The 19,254-nt window shown below is 31.9% G+C and overlaps 1 protein-coding gene across 11 annotated transcripts in view; it reads left to right on the top strand.

Moving 5' to 3' along the window:
• The window catches only part of LOC105212608 (amphiphysin), a 78,755-nt gene that overhangs the window by 50,795 nt on the left and 8,706 nt on the right, over positions 1-19,254 (top strand). For 8 of the 11 annotated variants that reach the window (XM_054233575.1, XM_054233573.1, XM_054233572.1 and 5 more), the window contains exons 2-8: positions 12,937-13,072; positions 13,146-13,336; positions 13,405-13,509; positions 13,571-13,741; positions 13,836-13,932; positions 14,035-14,166; positions 17,926-18,939. In XM_054233575.1, the coding sequence (XP_054089550.1) occupies positions 12,937-13,072; positions 13,146-13,336; positions 13,405-13,509; positions 13,571-13,741; positions 13,836-13,932; positions 14,035-14,166; positions 17,926-18,939 (1,846 nt within the window). The remainder of the gene's footprint in view (positions 1-12,936; positions 13,073-13,145; positions 13,337-13,404; positions 13,510-13,570; positions 13,742-13,835; positions 13,933-14,034; positions 14,167-17,925; positions 18,940-19,254) is intronic. The other 3 variants (XM_054233578.1, XM_054233577.1, XM_054233579.1) reach the window with 3 other exon arrangements.

Below are 19,254 nucleotides of genomic sequence, written 5' to 3'. Positions count from 1 at the left end.
GAAAGCTTTAAGCTCTTCTGCCACAATCATATGTTTTCTGACATTTTGACATACAGAAAATAAATTAAATTCAAAATTAATTGAAATCAAAAAACAAAATTTGAAAAAAATGATGTGAAAATATATAATATGTAATATGTAATAATTATATTGGGCAATAATATTTTAAGATTGCTTGAAGTTATAACTAAGTCAGGATCAATTTTCCTACCTGTTATTCATAATTACATTTTGCTTGAATTTATTTGTATCAGCTGATGAATGTAAACATAGTACAATATACTACATGTGTGTCACTATGCTTGTTCATGGTTTCTAGAGCTTTTATTGTAGTACCTATTATAGTATGGAAACCATATGTCTGTCTTAGGTATTAAACATATTAAACTAACATTTTTTTAGGACAGATATATATTAGCCTTAACTCAAATATGAAGTGATAAAAATTTCAAAGTCCTATGTATCCTGGTTCATTAGTTACAGGATGTTGCTTATAGGCACAAATTAGATTATTATAAAAAAACTAAACACTTTTCTCGTGAAAATTTTTTTTTAAATAACTCTCTTATCTTTACTTATTTATATAGTTCATTTTGTTTTAAAATAAAACATTTTTTTTTTATGTTTTTGAGCACTTTTTGTATAAACAGTTCAGTATAACTTTTTCGCGAAACCGATTTTGACAATTCCACTCTGCGGAGAAGGCCAACAGAATGAATACGTGCACAGCTCATTACAAAAAATGTAACTGTAAACTTGCACAACACATAAGTCTACATAATTGAAAAAACCGCTGGTCAAAAATATTTAAATAACGAGAGTTAAAAGCCGGTAAGTACAATGTTGCATATAGGCAACATTTGGCATGAAAGGGTTAATATCTCATCATTCTGCTACAGCTATTTTATTATTCCGGATTGACGATTTGAGAATTTAGTTGACTTATACGAAATCTCTGATCCGAAAAAAATGAAAAATTAGTCATCATTGCATCTAACTAACATGAACCATATTCGATTACCGTACATGGTTTTGAACCAACTTTTAGCACTTCGAATTACCATATTTGGCTACTTTTAACATAAAACAAATGAGGAAAGACATGACAAACTATCTAGTTTCACAGCTAGTTTATGTCAAAACTACACTTTCTTCGTCTCGGACTGACGCCGCGCTCAACACCCACGTCACAGACGCCTACAAAACTGTGTTGTTGATCTTTTAGGCACGAGTTAGTTTCATGTCAAATGACTACAAGTGGTGGGCCGTCGATTTGCATAATGCTTTAGTGTTATTTATTAGAAAAACCAACTGTACCAATATACAGTTTCCAATAAAAAATAGAAATTACCGTTTATGTCTCTTTCATAAAAACAATGAAGGCGTTCGTTGAACACAAATAAAGAAACATATGTCGCTACTATATACTTGATTAAGCGGAAAACTGTCTGTATTCAATTAATTGTATGGATATTATTTGTCATTTTGTTGTATTAAAATGAAATGATCGAGTGGGAAAGAGAGATGTGAGTCGCGGCTGTCAATGGAGACAGATACTATGTTATACATAATTGAGTTGTTACTTTTTATCGGAAATGGAAAGCCAACGGCTACCGCATTTCCGTAATTTTCCAACAACTTCGAATTAATCTAATGGTTAAGTGCTTTGCGTCATAATCGAAAGCTTTCATTAAAACACAAAGTTTTCTGATGAAAATTCAGTTAAGTATGAGGTAGTGATTATTAGAAATAGTAAGGTTTTGTGGAACGACCTGGTTTAAAATTAGACCTAAAACAAAAAGAATGTTAGGTGGACTTGGAAAAGCTTCAGTTTTTGGAAGCTTTTAAGCTTTCGGCTGAAAATGTCTGCGTATGCTATGTCTGCATTGCGATTCTGAAATACTTATTTTTGGAAACTAGAAGCTCGACTGAATTTTTGCAATCTGTAGATCTTCTAGAAGGAATTCCCAGAACGTTGTAGTGTTTTTATAGGGTATATCTATTGTCTTATAACTGATCGCTTATTGGCATATCTGAAGGTAACTTAGCTCGAGCTTTAATTTTCAAGCTAGCTCGTTAGAAAACCTTTTTTAAGTCGATCTCTTTAATTAATGAAGTCCTGACATTGGACCAACAGATACTCCCTACTTATTAAACAAAAGTAAGAATTTCTTCCGACGTATCACTGATCTGAAAGATGAGATTTAATGAGTCTAACAGAGAGGTAGTTTTAGTTACGACTGTAACTCTATTAATGATCTTTAGGAATTGTTTTCCTCTCCCTCTCTCTCTCTACCTCTCACTCTAAGCATCTGCGTCTCCTAGTATACTTTCGTTTGACTATCCTAGCTATATATCCATGACATTCTTATCTTGAAATGTACCTAACCTCAAGGCGATTTCTTTAAAGTCAAAATTCCTTTTCGACTTTCTTCGCATCACAAGCTCTACTGTTGGCAGCGATTCCTTTCACTTTTGATTGCCAATAATAATGTAAATGATCGGCGCGTTGTTGTCAAACGTGATTTTGGTGCATAATTAATTTATTTTCTTTTATATTTTAACATTTTATTATTACATTTTTTTCTTTTCTTACATATTTCATAAACAAATACAAATTCGTAAAAACAAGTATGTGTTTGTAATTTTTTCTTCACCTCTTGTTTTCTTAATTGTCTACACATATAAATGCGTTAATTATTTAAGTGGCCACATTATGAATTTCATTATCGATCGATTAAAAGCATTCAAGTGATAAAAGGCAACAGCAAAATAAAAAGACAAACATTTCTCAGACGCATTTTTTGAATATTAATCAAGTTGAGCTGCACTGTGCGGAACTTTCGCTGTCAATAACGATCGACGCGAGTATTTTTGATATTGTGAACTGTTGCAAAAAATTTGATATATCATAAATATTTATTAATTTATAAAATATGCGGCTTAAAAATGTTTAAAATTTATTTAAAAAATTTTATTGAGAATATTATTGAACTGAGGGAGTAAGCTTCATTTGAAAGATTTCTTCTAACTTTTATATTAACTTAAGTTGAAGCTGCATATTTTTATATGTTAAAAATACATCCGAATACTGAGCAATTTCATCTATACAATTCAAACGTTCCAGGGTCAGCCACTATTGTTCTATATTCAGTATTACTTCTGGCAGAGTGGGACTGTCATATCTCTATTGAGTTGAAGGCTGACCTCAGTAGGATAAGGCGGTACTTTGTAAAATTTATGGAAGCTTAAACTCACTGTGTAGCTATGCCAGCCTCTTAGTATGCAGTTGTTGTTCAAAGTCTGAGTTGTTTTATCATCCAAAATACAAATTAAGGCGAGACATCGTTCGCATTTCAGTCTGATCAGAGCTCTTAACTACCGAGAAATAAAGTCTCTTGGGAGATCAATGGTCTAGAGTTTTCATATAAAATTGTATATGATCACTTACAACCAATATGTCGCCCATACACTTCTTGAAAGTATTTGTTTGAGACTGAGATCTCCAATCATTTTCAAACACAATCCAGCAATCTGATTCAATCAACAATCTCTCTTTCAATAATATTATATATTTATTACCATTCGCCTATAAACAAAATCAATCAGAAAATATAATTTCAAGCGTCCATATGTACATATGCTGTAGTTGAAGTACCCAGATTTAAGTGTAGATACATATGTATACTAATAAAAGTATGTATATAAATATTATGTACTTAATCGGTGTACTTTTTTCACTTCGCTTACTTTATTTCTTTATTTCCAATGTCCAAACATATTCGACATAAATGACTCTATACGACAAAATCGCATTTTTTTCTGGGTATTGAACCAAACTAAATTTTCTCAGAAGATTCAGTCTTAAGTAAAAAAATTGTATTCTCAGATTTTCGAAGTTAGCCTCCATAATCGAAATATTTGGATTCGAAGTTCGAAAAAGGGACTTTTTAAAAAAATTATGTTTAATTACAGCATATAGCTACTAAAAAATCCGAAATATCGATATAATCTAATTCAATGGTGTATAAAACTTTTCGGTCAAGCTTATATGACAGCTGCTATGAAAGGTCAAAGTTTCATCTTCGAAAAAATAAACAAAGTTATATCGAAAAAAAACGTATGTAAAAAAAAATTAAGCAGAAAATTTAGAGATTATATATAATATATATATTTATTTTTTATTTTTTTGTAACAATATCCGGGAATTAATAATTATTATTTTAAAAATGATTTTTTTTCGAATTTCGAATCCAAATATTTATTTCGATGCTATCTTCGAAAATTCGAGTATACAATTTTTATTTATATCTAAAAATATAATGTAATTATAACTCAATCTCCCAACAAAATTATGCATCGAATTCAATTTTTCCCTGTGCAGAAATTTATTCGAAATTTGAAAATTTCGAAAATAAAAAATTATTGCGAAAATGTTCTATTTTTGTTTCTGAAAAATATCGATTTCGAAAAGTTGATAGCTTATCTGATAGTCTCTGTTCGTAGACCTCGAATTTGTCTCAAAGACTTTTTTAAGGAAGCGATTTTTGACCCATATGTATATCACTTTTAGTTTCCGACCGAACTCAATTTTCCCCTACTTTTTTAATTTTTTCATATCTTTTTTCACTTTTAACACGCGACAGTTTTGACAGTCTGCACTTGCTGTGTTCCACAATCATTACAAACATATGACATTTATAGAAAACAGTTTTCGAAAGCAATTTTATTCATAGGCACTCAGCATTGCTTCACAATGCAACTCTCTTCTCTGTGCTGAGCAAGAAAAATATTTTCGTTTGAAAGCACATCTTAATATATAAATTCTCTATATATTTCTATTATGTATGTATGTATTTATGTACTATATGCTTCCTATCGCCTCATCACATTTGGCCAAGTTAGAAGCGCTGTGAACGCTTGTCTGCGTATTTCAGCTCAGATGTCGCCCAGTTGTTGATGACTTGTCAATGCAGAGATTTCGAAAAAATTTTCAAAGTGAATAAGCGTTTCGAAAACACACATTTATGTGCATATTCACATCTATCTACGTTTGTGTATATGTGTAGAAATGTGTGAGCGCATAAAGTACTTTTAGTTTGTAATATTTTGTATGCTTTTAGTCGTTAAATTGCCTTTTGCATTTCGTAACTTTTACAACCTGTTGTTAACGTAATCTTTTTCTGGGTATTTCTAGATTTTATTTACCGCAACTCTTGCTATTCTTTCTCTGCTCTAACAGCTAGAACATATTTGCATATAGTCAGAGGTTCTCTGTATTTTAAACACACATAAACATATTATAAGCAAAAAAAAATTGAATATCTACATCTCTTTCTATATATCTCTATGGTGCTACACGCCTTTGTATGCGTCTAATTCATTTTATTTTATTTTATTTTTGTTGCTGTTTATCTTTTTAATTTACTGCGAGCAAAACTGCTTAAACAAATGCGCGTGATAAACGAATTTTAAATATTATTCTAGCCAGTTATCTACATACATTCGAGTATATTCATACGCATGTAGATGGTTAAGCTAAATACAGAGATAAGGCTTGCCTATCAGGGTTATGTGTATGTTAAAGTTATAATCGAGATAAAGTAACAAAGATGGAAATTTTAAATATAATAATTTACTTTAAAGTGCCTTTTGATGTATATTTTTTTGAAATCATTATGCAGCATTTCGTTGTATTTCAGGAAGAGAGTTCAAGAAGGAATTTATTACTTATAATCTGTTTCGAAAGTAAAGCTATTTTGTAAACACCACTGCTGCAAAATTCGCATTAAATATTCGAAAACTTCAACGAATATTAATTTGCGTTTCAGACAGCTTCATAATTGAGTCAATTAGCATTTTTTATACATTTTAAAAATATTCTTCATTGACTCAATTAAAGAGCTGTCTGGATATATTAACCTGACTTTGAAACACTGCAAAATTTGTTTAGAATTGTACAAAGTCTGTATTGAAAGAGGATTTATCTGTTACTGAGATCAACTGGGTATTTCGTATTGGCCTCTTCTGTTCTCTAATTGTTTTATTTATTTTTAGTTTATTGTTTTCGAAAATACTTTCGAAGATTGCAGCAAACAAAAAGGTTTTTGCGAAACATGGAATATTCACCATCAAATGACAGCTGAAAACAATTTTGAAAGATTTTTACTTGTATTATAAGAATATGTAAGATTTTACTACTTGTAAGTAATTTTCAAAGCGGGGAATGTCAAGTTTATAAAACAACGGAATTTATACCAGATCAATGACTATCCAACCATTTAGATCAAGGACTATCTATTCATTTCTATTTGAGTACATCAGTCTTTTGCTTTCGATTCGTTGTTCATCAAAAATGTTGCGAATTTTCAATATCCAACATATACAGAGGTGTTGTGGAATCCAAGATAGATTTGCTGAATGTCAGAATGGCAAACCTAATTTTCATTGGTGTCACAGAATCTGATTGGATTTTCGTCTTTTCGAATATAAGCAAACCAATATTCGAATCAGCTGTTCTGCTATTTATTCATGGGGAAAAATTAGCAAGACATGTTTGTGGAATTGTAATCATATAATTAGTTCAAAATATTCATTAAACCCAAAAAATATAATTAAAATGAGAAATTATTTCCGCTTTTATTTTATTTGGCAATGAAAGTAGCGCGAAAAAATGAAAGTTTTAAGGAATCACAGTAATTCGCTTTATGCTCAAAGGAAGTCAAAAATAGAAATTATTCTTATGTAAAAATTTACATATTTAAGTGTATATATATAGTGGAACTCGAATCACCATAATCCACAAAAAAGCTTCGAGGAAATTTGTATGGAATTACCTTCCAATGCCACTTCAAGAGTTCGAGTTATGGATGACTTCGAGTTATAGAAATTCGACTTATGGAAGGAAATTTGTATGAAATTTGATTTTTAAACGCTATTGCCAATTTATAAGTTCAAGTAATGGAGATCTTCGAGTTATGGAAGTTCCACTGTATATTGTTTAACTTTTATATAAAAAGTTAGATATTTCCATGATCTAATCTGAATTACTTATTTTGTAAAATTCTTAGAATATTTTATTTTTTTCCAAAGCGTTTTAACGGCAAATCAAAATAAATTTGAACAAAATGTCTCAAATCTGTCAGCCCTACTGCTCTTGGTTTGTTTCTGATAGTTCAACCGATAAAATTGGTTACCATGACAGCTAAAATCAATAGAATTTCTGATTCGAACATCAAACCAATAATATCAGAATTCATGACACGAACCAGAATTTTTTGTCGGTTTGAATTCCGATTCCGACAACTGTCAGATACCACAACAACCCTGATAATTATATTCGATTATTAATTTTGTTTTAAAAATGTCTTATCATTACACTAAATTTGTCGTCAGGCATTCTTAAATTTCGTTTTGACCTTTTAAAATAAGCGAATAAACCAAACAAAAAATTAAAAACCCTTCGTTTGTGCTTCCAACAGCCAATTGCCCTACTTAATCTGTGCCGTTATTTCCGAAAAAGAACTCTCAGCAACCACATTTGTCATTATGTAAAAAGTATTACAAGGCCAAGCAGTTTCCTTTTGGCTTTTTGTCTCATCGAGAGCGCCACTTAACAGCACTGCCCTGCCTCTACACACACATGCCATTAACATCATTATTTACTTCCAACAGTTTTTTATTCTATATTAACAGATGCGCTGGGGCTGCGTTTATACTAGATTACACGTCGGTGCTTACATGCCTATAAATGTTTCTAATGCATATGTATAAGGGTTTTTATTGCATGGGTGTGTAGGTACATATGTATGTGTTGACTTGTGTGAGTATTTTAGTGAAAAGCGCATTCAATTTAACACGTTTAATTATTCGCATTAAGTTCAAATGTGCGGCTGGAACTCGTTGAACACTGACCCACTTAGCTAAATGCATGCGACAAGCGCCCATGTCTGGGTGTAGGTCATTAATAAATGTTGAAAGGAGATGAAATTGTGCCCATTAATACCGTTTAGAGAATTATTAATTTTTACTTGGGGAAATTAATAATGATTTTATGTGGTTTTACTTTGAATTTCTCGTTGCGTTAAAATTACCTAATGTTAGTAGGAGCGAATCGAATAATGAACTGGTATAAATTTAATAGACTGGTATAATCAAGTATAAGTTATCTTATGTTCAAAACAACTACAAGCGTGACTAGTCGAAAAAACAACTGGTATAAATTTTATAAACTGGTATAAATTTTATAAACTGGTATAAACATAAAATCTCTTATTTTAGTCGTAACTTCGAAAATAATGAATCGAAAAGTTAACTGGTATAAATTCAATAAATTGGTATACAATTTTGAATATTCTTATATTCGTGAAAACAAGAAGGTCGTACAATCAACTGGTATAAATCTAATTAGTGGTATAATTAAAGATAGTTGAAATATAAATACATAATTTAACAACAATTTATATTAAATTCCAATAAAAAAACCTGTTTCACAATCCCTCAGCGGAAATATAGGCTATTAAATTATAAAACAAAAGAAATTACAAACTTTATATATTTGTTAGAAGAAATATACTATACAAATATATGCAAAATCCAACAACTCATCTGCATATGCCGTATTCATCTCAGGGCTAAAAATATGCGCGCGTGTTGACTAAAGACCACAAAGCTTTATAAATAAAAAAAAGACAACAAAAAGAGCGATGATGAGATGTGAGTTTTGTGCTAAAAGGAAAATGCTTGAAAACATGTCGTCATTTAGCTAAATACCAGCTAGTCAAAAAGAGGCCGGAGCGGCAGTGAGCACAAGTGAGTGTGGCAGAGCAAAGACAAAAAAGTACAAATCATGCGAATCAGACTAACATGAATTTACGCTTAATACTAAGAGACATATGTACATACTTTCTTATTTATAAGTATGTATGTAAATTTGATGCTTGATTTTGTATGACAAGAAATTTGATTTTTATTTTGACGTAACGCTTGCATTTTTAACTGATTTTTTTTTAGTTTTTAGAAGAGTCTTGGGTACATTTTAACTTTTATTCCCATTTTTTAACCCACAGGCCAATCCATTCGCTTAGTTTTATTATAAAAAATTTTAATATTTTTGAAATAATTGAAAACCACACAGTTCCAAATCAATCTCGTTGTTTCCAAGAGTTCCACAACATTTACCATACAGTGTTGTGTCTGGTTTATTTACATTACAACAAAGTACTGATCAATAATTAAAAGCAATAACAGTGTTGTTATTAATGTCGAAGCGACCTTGAATTGCGTAGGATTTTCTGATGCAATCAAATTGTTAGTTTTATTGTATCAAATATAATTGTAGACAATGGCGGCAAATGGGCGCCTAAAATACGCGCAGTAACATTAAGATCGTGGGCGGTACTTGTAATAAATGGTTGCATAACGGGTTATTGCTGTCTAATGAGATATGAAAAATTTAATAGTATACTTTGTTGTTGGATGTTTACAGTGCAATTTTAGAAAATATACTACTTAAGATATTGAGATTTTATAATTCTTTCCAGGAATTTCCTAAAAAGCAATGTTAGATCTACAACTTTGCTTCCGAAAGCATTCGATAAGCCTCTGCCGCACTTTTCTTGGAATTAAAAAAGAAAAGCAAAATTTCTCGCAAATGTCGACAATTCGGCTCAAAAAGCGACATTTTCATTTGAGAATAAGTTTGGGATGCAAACAGATCTCTGCAAATATTTTGTTGGGTTAATGTTAACACAAATGTCCAAAATCGATATAAAAAAAAATCGATTTAATCGACCAGTGCTTGACCCTAGAGACATCTATTGGAAAACGGCGGAAGCAAAGTTGCGGACCTAATAGTTTTATATAAAGTCCCATGCTGTCTACAAAAACTATCAATTTGGCCTCATGTGAAGTAATAGTCATTTTGGTTTTTTCTGAATATATGTCAACTTAGCTCCTTAGCAAATTAAACAAAAATATTTCGAACACCTTTCCGATTTATATATTATATATATATATTTAAGATACAGTTTTTTATTGCCTAGGTATTTATAGTCATAAATGAATGTTAATAGCGAATGATTGTTAAGTGACGGTTGTTTAACTGGGTGATAGTAATGGTTAGACGAAAAATCTCAAGGGGCGACATGTCGTATGAGTAACTTATGTATTTATACATTCAATTTTTGTGTACATAGATCAAAACTTTAAACAAGTACATGTACATTTTTATACGAATTTATATATAATACATACATGTATATATCTAAGAATGTGTGTTATTATATGTATATTAAAAAATTACGAAGTAGAGTGAGTCCAAAGAATTTCATAAATAGTTCCAAATATCTTCTAAATCACTCTTATATATAGATATGTAGATAGTAGAAGCTAAAAAAGGACTTAAGGCAACAATCTCCTGAGAATAGCTAAAATAACGGAACTAGCAAAATAAGCTGAAATTAGTATAATCGTTAAATAGTTTGGACATAGATACTTGAAGACACAAAAAAAAGTTTCCGAACAAGACAAGAATCTCTATGTATTATATCTATAATGCCTATTATCGTAATTTCTCTGCATTATATTTATAATTCACAGTGTCTTGAGTTAAAATGTCTATAAATGGTGTTGTATACCTATGTATATGAGTCCTATGTATCCATTTAGAAAGGCTGAATAACAACAACTCAAGAGCTGTTTTAAATATATCAAAATTTGAGAGATGAAAAAATTCTCCAAAGAGCACCTTACAGGACTGTTATGAATGTGTGGAGTATACTTATATTCGAATACATTAATCGCAATATAAAAGGATATAAATCAATGTTTAATACTGTTATCCTTATTTTTGATATACTGAATTAGAAATTTCATTCTAAAGAAAAAAATAATTGCATATTCTCTTTAGTCAAAGCCTAGCATACTCTTTAGATGGAGTCTTATGGTTAATACATACATATATATAATTTAATATCCATTGTAATATTTCCAGATAATATTACATACAGATGCAGTTTCTTTTCATATGAAGTTCGCAAAATAATGACGCAGCAATGTCAAGGTGAAGTGCAGAAATGGCACTATATACATACATATGATTGTATGTATGTATTTCACTTCAAACTCGAACTCGCACTCGCAATGAATACACCGTTCACCGCCACTAAACTGCGCTTGCTATTGAACACCTGTGGCGCATAAGTTCATTTTGCCCACTCATTCACTTAAACTCGCTCGCTCGCTGGCTTCATATGCGAAACTCCACGCTTTGTTTGTTTGTAAGCAATTTATCAAATTTACAAAAGCGTGCACGTTGAGTTGCTCAAATTACGGGCGTTTAAAATAAATAAATTGAAATGAAAACCAAAAAATGGCAAATTTGCTTATGGGAGCATATGCGCTGACAGTGCTGGGGAAAAATAGTGGAGATGGTTTATGTATTAAACGGAAAAATAAGGAAAAAAATATTTTTTTAATTGGAGTTAGAGTTAAATTACTGTTATTTATTGAAATAATTCAAATATTGATCCCACGCCTTTGGAAAAAAGCCATCCCAAGACCATAATTGATTATACTTGAAATCAATCCAATTTTGAAATCTAAGTGCTTCTATTATCCCTCCCAAGACTGTAAACACACGCATTATATGTATGAAATTGATATTAATAAAATGTACTTGTCTAAAGCAAAAATATACTTATATGGCAATTATACATCAAAGTCACGGCTAACACTCCACTGCAGCTCAGTGCATTGTTTATTTACTGCGATTTACGGCGATTTTAGCAAAAAGTCTTGGGCAACACAAATAAATAATATTCAGTGCGCATAAATATTTATGGAAAATTCGATTCTTCAGCTAAATACAATTTGATTTCTAATATTTATTTTGATTTGTTGAGGAAAAATCGTCGCGTTGGTGTTTGCAATTTGAAATCTTCTGGAAAAATTCTCAACTTACAGTGGCTACTCGTATTACTTGTGGGAGTGTAAACAATTAAAGACTATTGGTGTCATATTTTATAGCAAATTACAGAGAACTAACTCTCCTATAACTTGTAGACAATAGTTGAAGCAGTTCAAGAGGGCTTTTGGCACAACAAACAGGAGAGATTTGTTATAAAAGACAATTCAGACAGCTCTTAATTTAGTCAATTAGTAAATTAACTACTTTATCGGGCGCGGTTAATAAGGCAATGAAGTAGAAATAATTCAAAGAGAACTAGACTGGAATAATAAAAATAAGATGTGTGTTCTAAAAGGATTTTTAGACTGCTTAATTTAGTAAGTTTTTTATAAAAAAAACGTTTTATAAAAAACGTTTTAGACAGTTCTTAATTTAGTCAATTAGTTAATTGACTGATTTATTGGTCTTGGCCAATTAATGAAACAATTAAAAAATAATAATTTAAAGAGCATTTAACGTTTATAATAACGAAGAGAAGACGTTTGTTATAAAATATGTATCAAACACATTTTAATTTCGTCAATTAGCAATTTTTCTACTTTCATGGATTGGTTAAATTACTAATTGATTTATGATCATAAATGCCTGGTCAATTAGTTAGAGAAGACATTTGTTATACCAGACGTTTCAGACAGCTGTTAATTTAGTCAATATCAAATTATCTAATTTAATTCATATAAAGAAAATTGATAATTGACTTTTGTTTGGTCAATTTGCTGAAACAATAAAAAATTAATTAATTTTTATTGTTCAAACATACTCAATTTATCATTAATTAGTAAATTAGAAGTTAAATTAGTCTATTATTTACTCAATTATTAGTTTGTCTGTAGAATATGTGGACAGGTGGGAAAGCCCAATCAAACTATACTGATAAATTTAAAGAAAATTTAGAATTTGACATAATGAACTCAATTTATAATAATATAAATATAATCACTCAATTTTCTCCCTTAATTTTCTTACAGATTTTGCAAAATTTGGGCAAAGTCGACCGGACTGCCGATGATATTTTCGATGATCATTTAAATAACTTCAATCGTCAACAAACAAACGCCAACAGATTACAAAAGGAGTTCAACAACTACATCAGATGTATTCGCGGTGAGTGGCGAGCAATATAATACTAACACTCAGTTATTTATGAAGTCAATAATTCATTTTCTCACTTTTGTAGCCGCTCAAACCGCTTCCAAGTCGCTAATGGATGCGATTTCCGAAATCTATGAACCGCACTGGGTTGGCTATGAAGCATTGCAAGCACAAACTGGCGCTGCCGAGAGTCTTTGGCAAGACTTCGCCCATAAATTGGCAGATCAAGTATTGATACCGTTGAATACATACACCGGACAATTTCCGGAAATGAAAGTGAGTTGTATTTTGTGAAAAGAAAAACAAAACAGATTGAAATTAATATATTTACATGTGCGCTGTAGAAAAAAGTGGACAAACGCAATAGAAAACTGATCGACTATGATGGCCAACGCCATTCATTCCAAAGTCTACAGGCCAATGCTAACAAACGCAAGGATGATGTCAAGGTAAGGTGTTGTTGTCCTAAATATTTCATAAATTTTTAATAACGTTAATTGAAAATCACAGCTCACCAAAGGTCGCGAACAGCTGGAGGAAGCTCGTCGCACCTATGAAATTCTCAATACCGAGTTGCATGATGAGTTGCCCGCCTTATATGATTCAAGAATACTATTTTTGGTCACCAACTTGCAGACGCTCTTCGCAACGGAACAAGTGTTTCACAATGAAACGGCTAAGGTATGTTTCCAACAACAACAACAATAAAAATTAAAATTTATTTTTAAAATAAAAAAAAAAATTCAAAATTTCTTAAATTACTTTTAACACTTAGATCTACTCCGAACTGGAGGCGATTGTTGACAAATTAGCAACGGATTCTCAACGCGGCTCGAATACGCTACGAAAGCAAACTAGTAAATTTATGGAAAGTACGTTTGTACGAGACAAAAATTGAAATTTGAATTCTTAAATAAAATTGCAATTTTTACGCGTTTATTCTCTCCCTCCCTCTCTCTCTCTTTCACCGCCAGGCACTGCCTTTTCCGCACCAAGCCCCACAAAGACGTCGCCATTCAAGCAAATGAACAACACAAACAACACCACCAACAATAGTAACTATCAAAATCAGATCACCACAAATGGCTCCAGTAATGTGAATAGTCGTAAGTACTTTAGTACACACATACAAATATACATACAACATTTAACTACTAGCTTCGTAGGATGTGTTGTGCTGTGCTAAATTTTATTTTTATTGTTTTTGTTCTTTTACGCTTTTAAAGTAGCGAAAAAAACATTTGACTTGCAAATGCGAGCGCAAATCAAGCGTGTGTTTGTGTGAAAGTATGTGTGTGTATGTGCGGTAGAATATTTTTTAAAAATTTAATATTTTAATATCAAAAAATCTATATTTTAAAATTCAACACAAAAATTATGTTGTCCATTTTAATGTTGTTTTTCATTTCTGTTTTCTTTTTGCAATATTTTTTGCTTATTTTTCTTTTCACTTGTTTACTTTCGTTACTGTATATTTAGCCGAATGAAAAAAGATATAAAAATTTTAATTTGACAAAATTTGCATTTGCATAAATTAAATATAAAAATTATTTGTTTGCCTTTATATGAAAGCTAAATACAATTCGAGAAAAATTTTTTTGTGCGCAGAACTTGTTTGTTAAATTTTAATGAGTTTAAAAATTTTAAAATTGGAAATTTGTAAAAAAAAAAAATATAAATTACATTTCCAAAATGTTTGACATGCACTTGCATTGCTTTGTAAGCCATGTAATTATTAATAAAAAATATTAAGTAGCAAAATAATATCTATCTAAAAATTAGTATTATAAAAATTTATATCATAAAAATTAATATTTAAAAAAAAATATATATATAAAAAATATTTCAAAATTTATTGAACTTTTTTCTCATTACAAAAATTAATTTAAAAAAATTTAGCACATTTTTTGTCTCATTTAAAATAGCGAATCGTATTCAGCTTATTTACGACCTTATCACCCTTTTTTATCTCTATATTTCACATTTTATGAATTTGTGTGTGCAGAGTATATTAGCCTTGTTAAGTTACTATATAAATTATTTTAATAAGTACTATATAATTCTTATTCTTTAGTGGAAAGCTTTTGTTTGCCATAGAAGTAATTAGGTTTTAGCGTTATAAATACTTACGGTTGTGGTCATAATATTTTAGAATTCATTTTTTTTTTATTTACAATATCTTAATATTAGTTTTCTGTAATTTTAATATAATTTAATGTATAAAAGAAGTATAATTTCAGTAGTGACTATTTCTAACTGCTAGGGTTGGATATACACAGCTAAAACTTTCAATTAAATTATAACAAACATGTTCACCGAAAATTCCCGTTCGTTAGAAGTTCTCTAGACACCTTTTCTTTCTATTCATATATTTTGGTAGCATGCCACGATTTCGACCATCAACTTTTATTTTTTCTCTAATTTATTGAAGTACGATATCGGATAAAATAAAGTGCAAACAAGCTTAGCATAATTTGGGTATTTAGCTTTAAATTAAAAGCCATGAACAGCAACTCTGGTATACTTATTTATATTATCTTAGACATTATTTTGTCAGAATAATCGAAATTAGAGTTAAAGAATTCAAAAACGCATAAACAGGTCTGCTGTGAGTTCTCTAACACACCAAAAAGCCTGGAATAGGGTCATCATATTGAGTTATTGAAAAAGAGTTGAAAAACTCTCAATTAACGGAAAGAGCTCTATTACCATGTATTAAAAGAAAACGTTTTTGAAAGGAGCTGAGGAAATGGTTTTGAGTGATTATATTTTCCAAGAACATAATGATCCCAAGCCCAAGAGTAGGATAGCACAGATATTTTTTTATTGAAATAGCGATTGATTAATTGGACGGGCCCATGAGCAGGGTAGCACAGATCTTTTTTTTTTTTTTGAAATAGCGATTGCTTAATTGGACGGGCCCATGAGCAGGGTAGCACAGAAGCAGCTATAGACTATTTTGGACCGGAAAATTCCATTTTCCAAAGGATACATTCAAAAACTTAACTGTCATTATGCCAACAAGATTGCCCGAGACATCAAAAATAAAAAATTAATGGAATCAAGTACAATTTCTATATTTTGTACTTTATTATGTCAAATATAAAAAGTAAGGGTGCCAATAATTTAATTTCTGTGTATAGTTTAAGCAATTTTTTATTGTCTTTATTATTTATTTTAAATTCTTTCGAAATGGGGCAAAAATTATCGTATTTACTTTGAAGAAATATCCATATATAATTAGTGTTTACGCTTTGCACTTTATTTTGTCCGATAGTGTATATACCCATAATGCTGAAAAGTTCAACAGATTGTTCAACACTCTTTTTCCTCTCGAAAACTCCTAGTGTCGTCTCATCTAATGTTGACATCGTCCAAGCTTCTGCACCATAAAGCAGGACGGGAATGATAAGCGACTTGTAGAGTTTGGTTTTGGTTCGTCGAGAGAGGACTTTACTCTTCAATTGCCTACTCAGTCCAAAGTAGCACCTGTTGGCAAGAATGATTCTGCGCTGGATTTCGAGGTATACGAAATTATCTTTTGATAAAAGTCGTTGGAAGCCAGATCCGAATCAATCCGAAGCAATTTTGTCAACACGAGTATAATATATACTATTGATATCTTTTATTTCCAACGGAGGCATCACAGAGCACCGGTGCTTAAAATGTCCGCGATTGTCGCTGCGAGGATCACCCCGAAACATAGTCAATATTTTGCGTCTGTGCACGCTTTGGATTCGATCTATTGGATGCGGTCCATACCGATTACATTCAAATTCGGATTTATTCAGATTTAATCATTCAATATAGTGCTTTGAATTAGCAATTCTTTTTTGTTTTTGGCTAATTACTTTGCTCGCATGAAAATCACATTGTTCAAAGGTTTCACACGTTCCTTTGATATCTGTAGAATTTATTGATTCTGATCAACTTCCGTTTATTGCCATCCAAATTCATTTTGTATATTGTTTAATGTTGGCGAGGATCAGAGTATCTTTTCAGCATCAACTGGGTTGGTATAATTGTTGTTGTATCAGCGAAAATACTCCCCAAATAGTTTTAGGTCTGTTGCTGGGTTGGCATGTTAATTAAAATCATCTGTCCGTTCAGATGCTATCTTTATTAAGTATTATGAACGCTAAATTTAACTATAAAACAAATGGATTTAATTCAAGTGATGCTCTCTTAAAAACGATATGAACTTTTCAGCATGACTGGTAGCCAAAGAAATTTCATTCAATCAGAAATTATATACTAATGCTAGTAATTTTTAGTTATAGTTGTTAAACTGTTATTCTGTGTCAAAAGTTATAAATTTTGGCTTTAAGAAAAGCGTTTACATTTAAAAAATATTTATATATAGAAAATACATATCAATAAGCTTCAGTACGAGTGTGTATGTGTGCAATTTTTCTTTGATTTTAAGCTTTGCTTTTGATTTTGAAAACCAAATTTTGCATGCATTCATGGTAATCATATTTATTATTTGAAATTATTATTTTTCTTCATTGAATTTTATTTATTGTTAATGAATTGAAAACAAAATTTATTATAACATTTGAATTGCATGTGATGAGTTTCTTTTTTTTCTTGTTTTCCCCAATTTTCTTCATTTTTCTATAACGTTTCGTTTCGTTTGGAATGCTTCTAACAACTGCAAACTGCAACCAACTTAACAAAAAAAATAAAATAAAATATACAAAATACCTAACCTCATAAACATACGCTGGAACAAAATGTAATAAACAATTGGCTGACAAAATTCGCAATTCGAAATTCGTCAATGCACATACGAAACAACAAACATAAACACTTGAACGAACAAAACACCAAACCAAAAATATAAAAAAACAAAAAACAAACAGCATCATCCACATCCACAAGCTCCTCACATCAAACATCCAGGCTTGACTCAGTTTCTCCAACACCAGAATCGACACCGGAAAATAATGCCGCCGCCGTCGCCGTCGCCAGCGTCTCAAGCCCCAGCAGCGGTCCAGCTTCGACGTCCGGCAATAATAGTCCACTGGTCGGCGCTGTTACGCCACCGCCATATCAGAGCGCGGTGCTTGCGAACTTTTCGAATGCAGCGGCCCTCAATAACAGCAACAGCAATGGCGTCGTAGAGCAGCACCGAGCTGCCACACCGGAAAGCCCCAACGCGAACTCAACGCTCCCGGCTGCTGCTGCTAGTTTGAACGACAGCGCTGCTTCTGCTGCCGTCGCCGCTGTGGAAGCTTCCAACGCCGTCGCCGCCTCCGCCGTTGAAGAAGTGACACACAACAACAAGGACAACGATGTCTCGAATGCACCGACCGCCAATGACGCGCCAGTCACACCGAACGCAGACGAAAGCAGCAGCAACAATGTACGCAAATCTTTGAAGCTCACACCGGAGCAGCTAAACGGCAATGCCAACATCAGTGAAAGTGTCGCGGCGCCGCAGTCGAACAATGTCAACAACGCCAATGCCAATGCGAACGCTACGACAGCGGAAGCAACGGCGGCAGTGCCACAAGCAGCAGCCGCGCCGCAACCGACGCCAACGCCGACCGATTTGAATAATGGCAATGCGACGACGGATGAGACGAATAAGAAATCAGGAGGTAAAGTCATTGAAAAGTCACCAAAAAGACACAAAGCACAGTTATTGAACCCATTGAATTTGATACGTAAATCACGCGCCAATAAAGTCGAAAGTGTTGTTGTTGTTGAAAAGCGTGCCGCTACCAATGACCTTAATAGTATTGATAATGTCGGTGGTGCAACAAATGTTGAGCCGCCAAATCTCAATATTGAGCAAAGTCAAAAGGTAGCCGCCGCTGCGGTTAGTAAAAATCCTTTCGAAGAAGATGAACGAATCTACGAGATACCAACGGGTGAGTACACACCTCGTCGGCACAGCGCCAATGAAACGAGTACATGCTATTGTAGATCGTCAAACGATCGAAATGCTTCATCACTTCTTCTTCTTCTTCTACTACTTCTTAAACACATGCGCCTTCTTAAATATATATAAAAAAAAAAACAAATAAGTATATATGTATGTATATATGTATATACCTACTTATATATGTATGTATGTATGTATATGTAGCAAGAGCTGTACAGGATTCGACGCACGCATAGTTGTTGTGTTGTGCGTGTGTTGTGTAATGCTGTGCCAAAGCGTTTGAATCCTCCTTTCAGCGGTA

This window comes from Zeugodacus cucurbitae, chromosome 6, assembly GCF_028554725.1.
Source record: "Zeugodacus cucurbitae isolate PBARC_wt_2022May chromosome 6, idZeuCucr1.2, whole genome shotgun sequence".
NCBI lineage: Eukaryota > Metazoa > Arthropoda > Insecta > Diptera > Tephritidae > Zeugodacus > Zeugodacus cucurbitae.
Note: the sequence above shows the minus strand (reverse complement) of the source record. Positions and strands in the feature narration are given on the sequence as shown.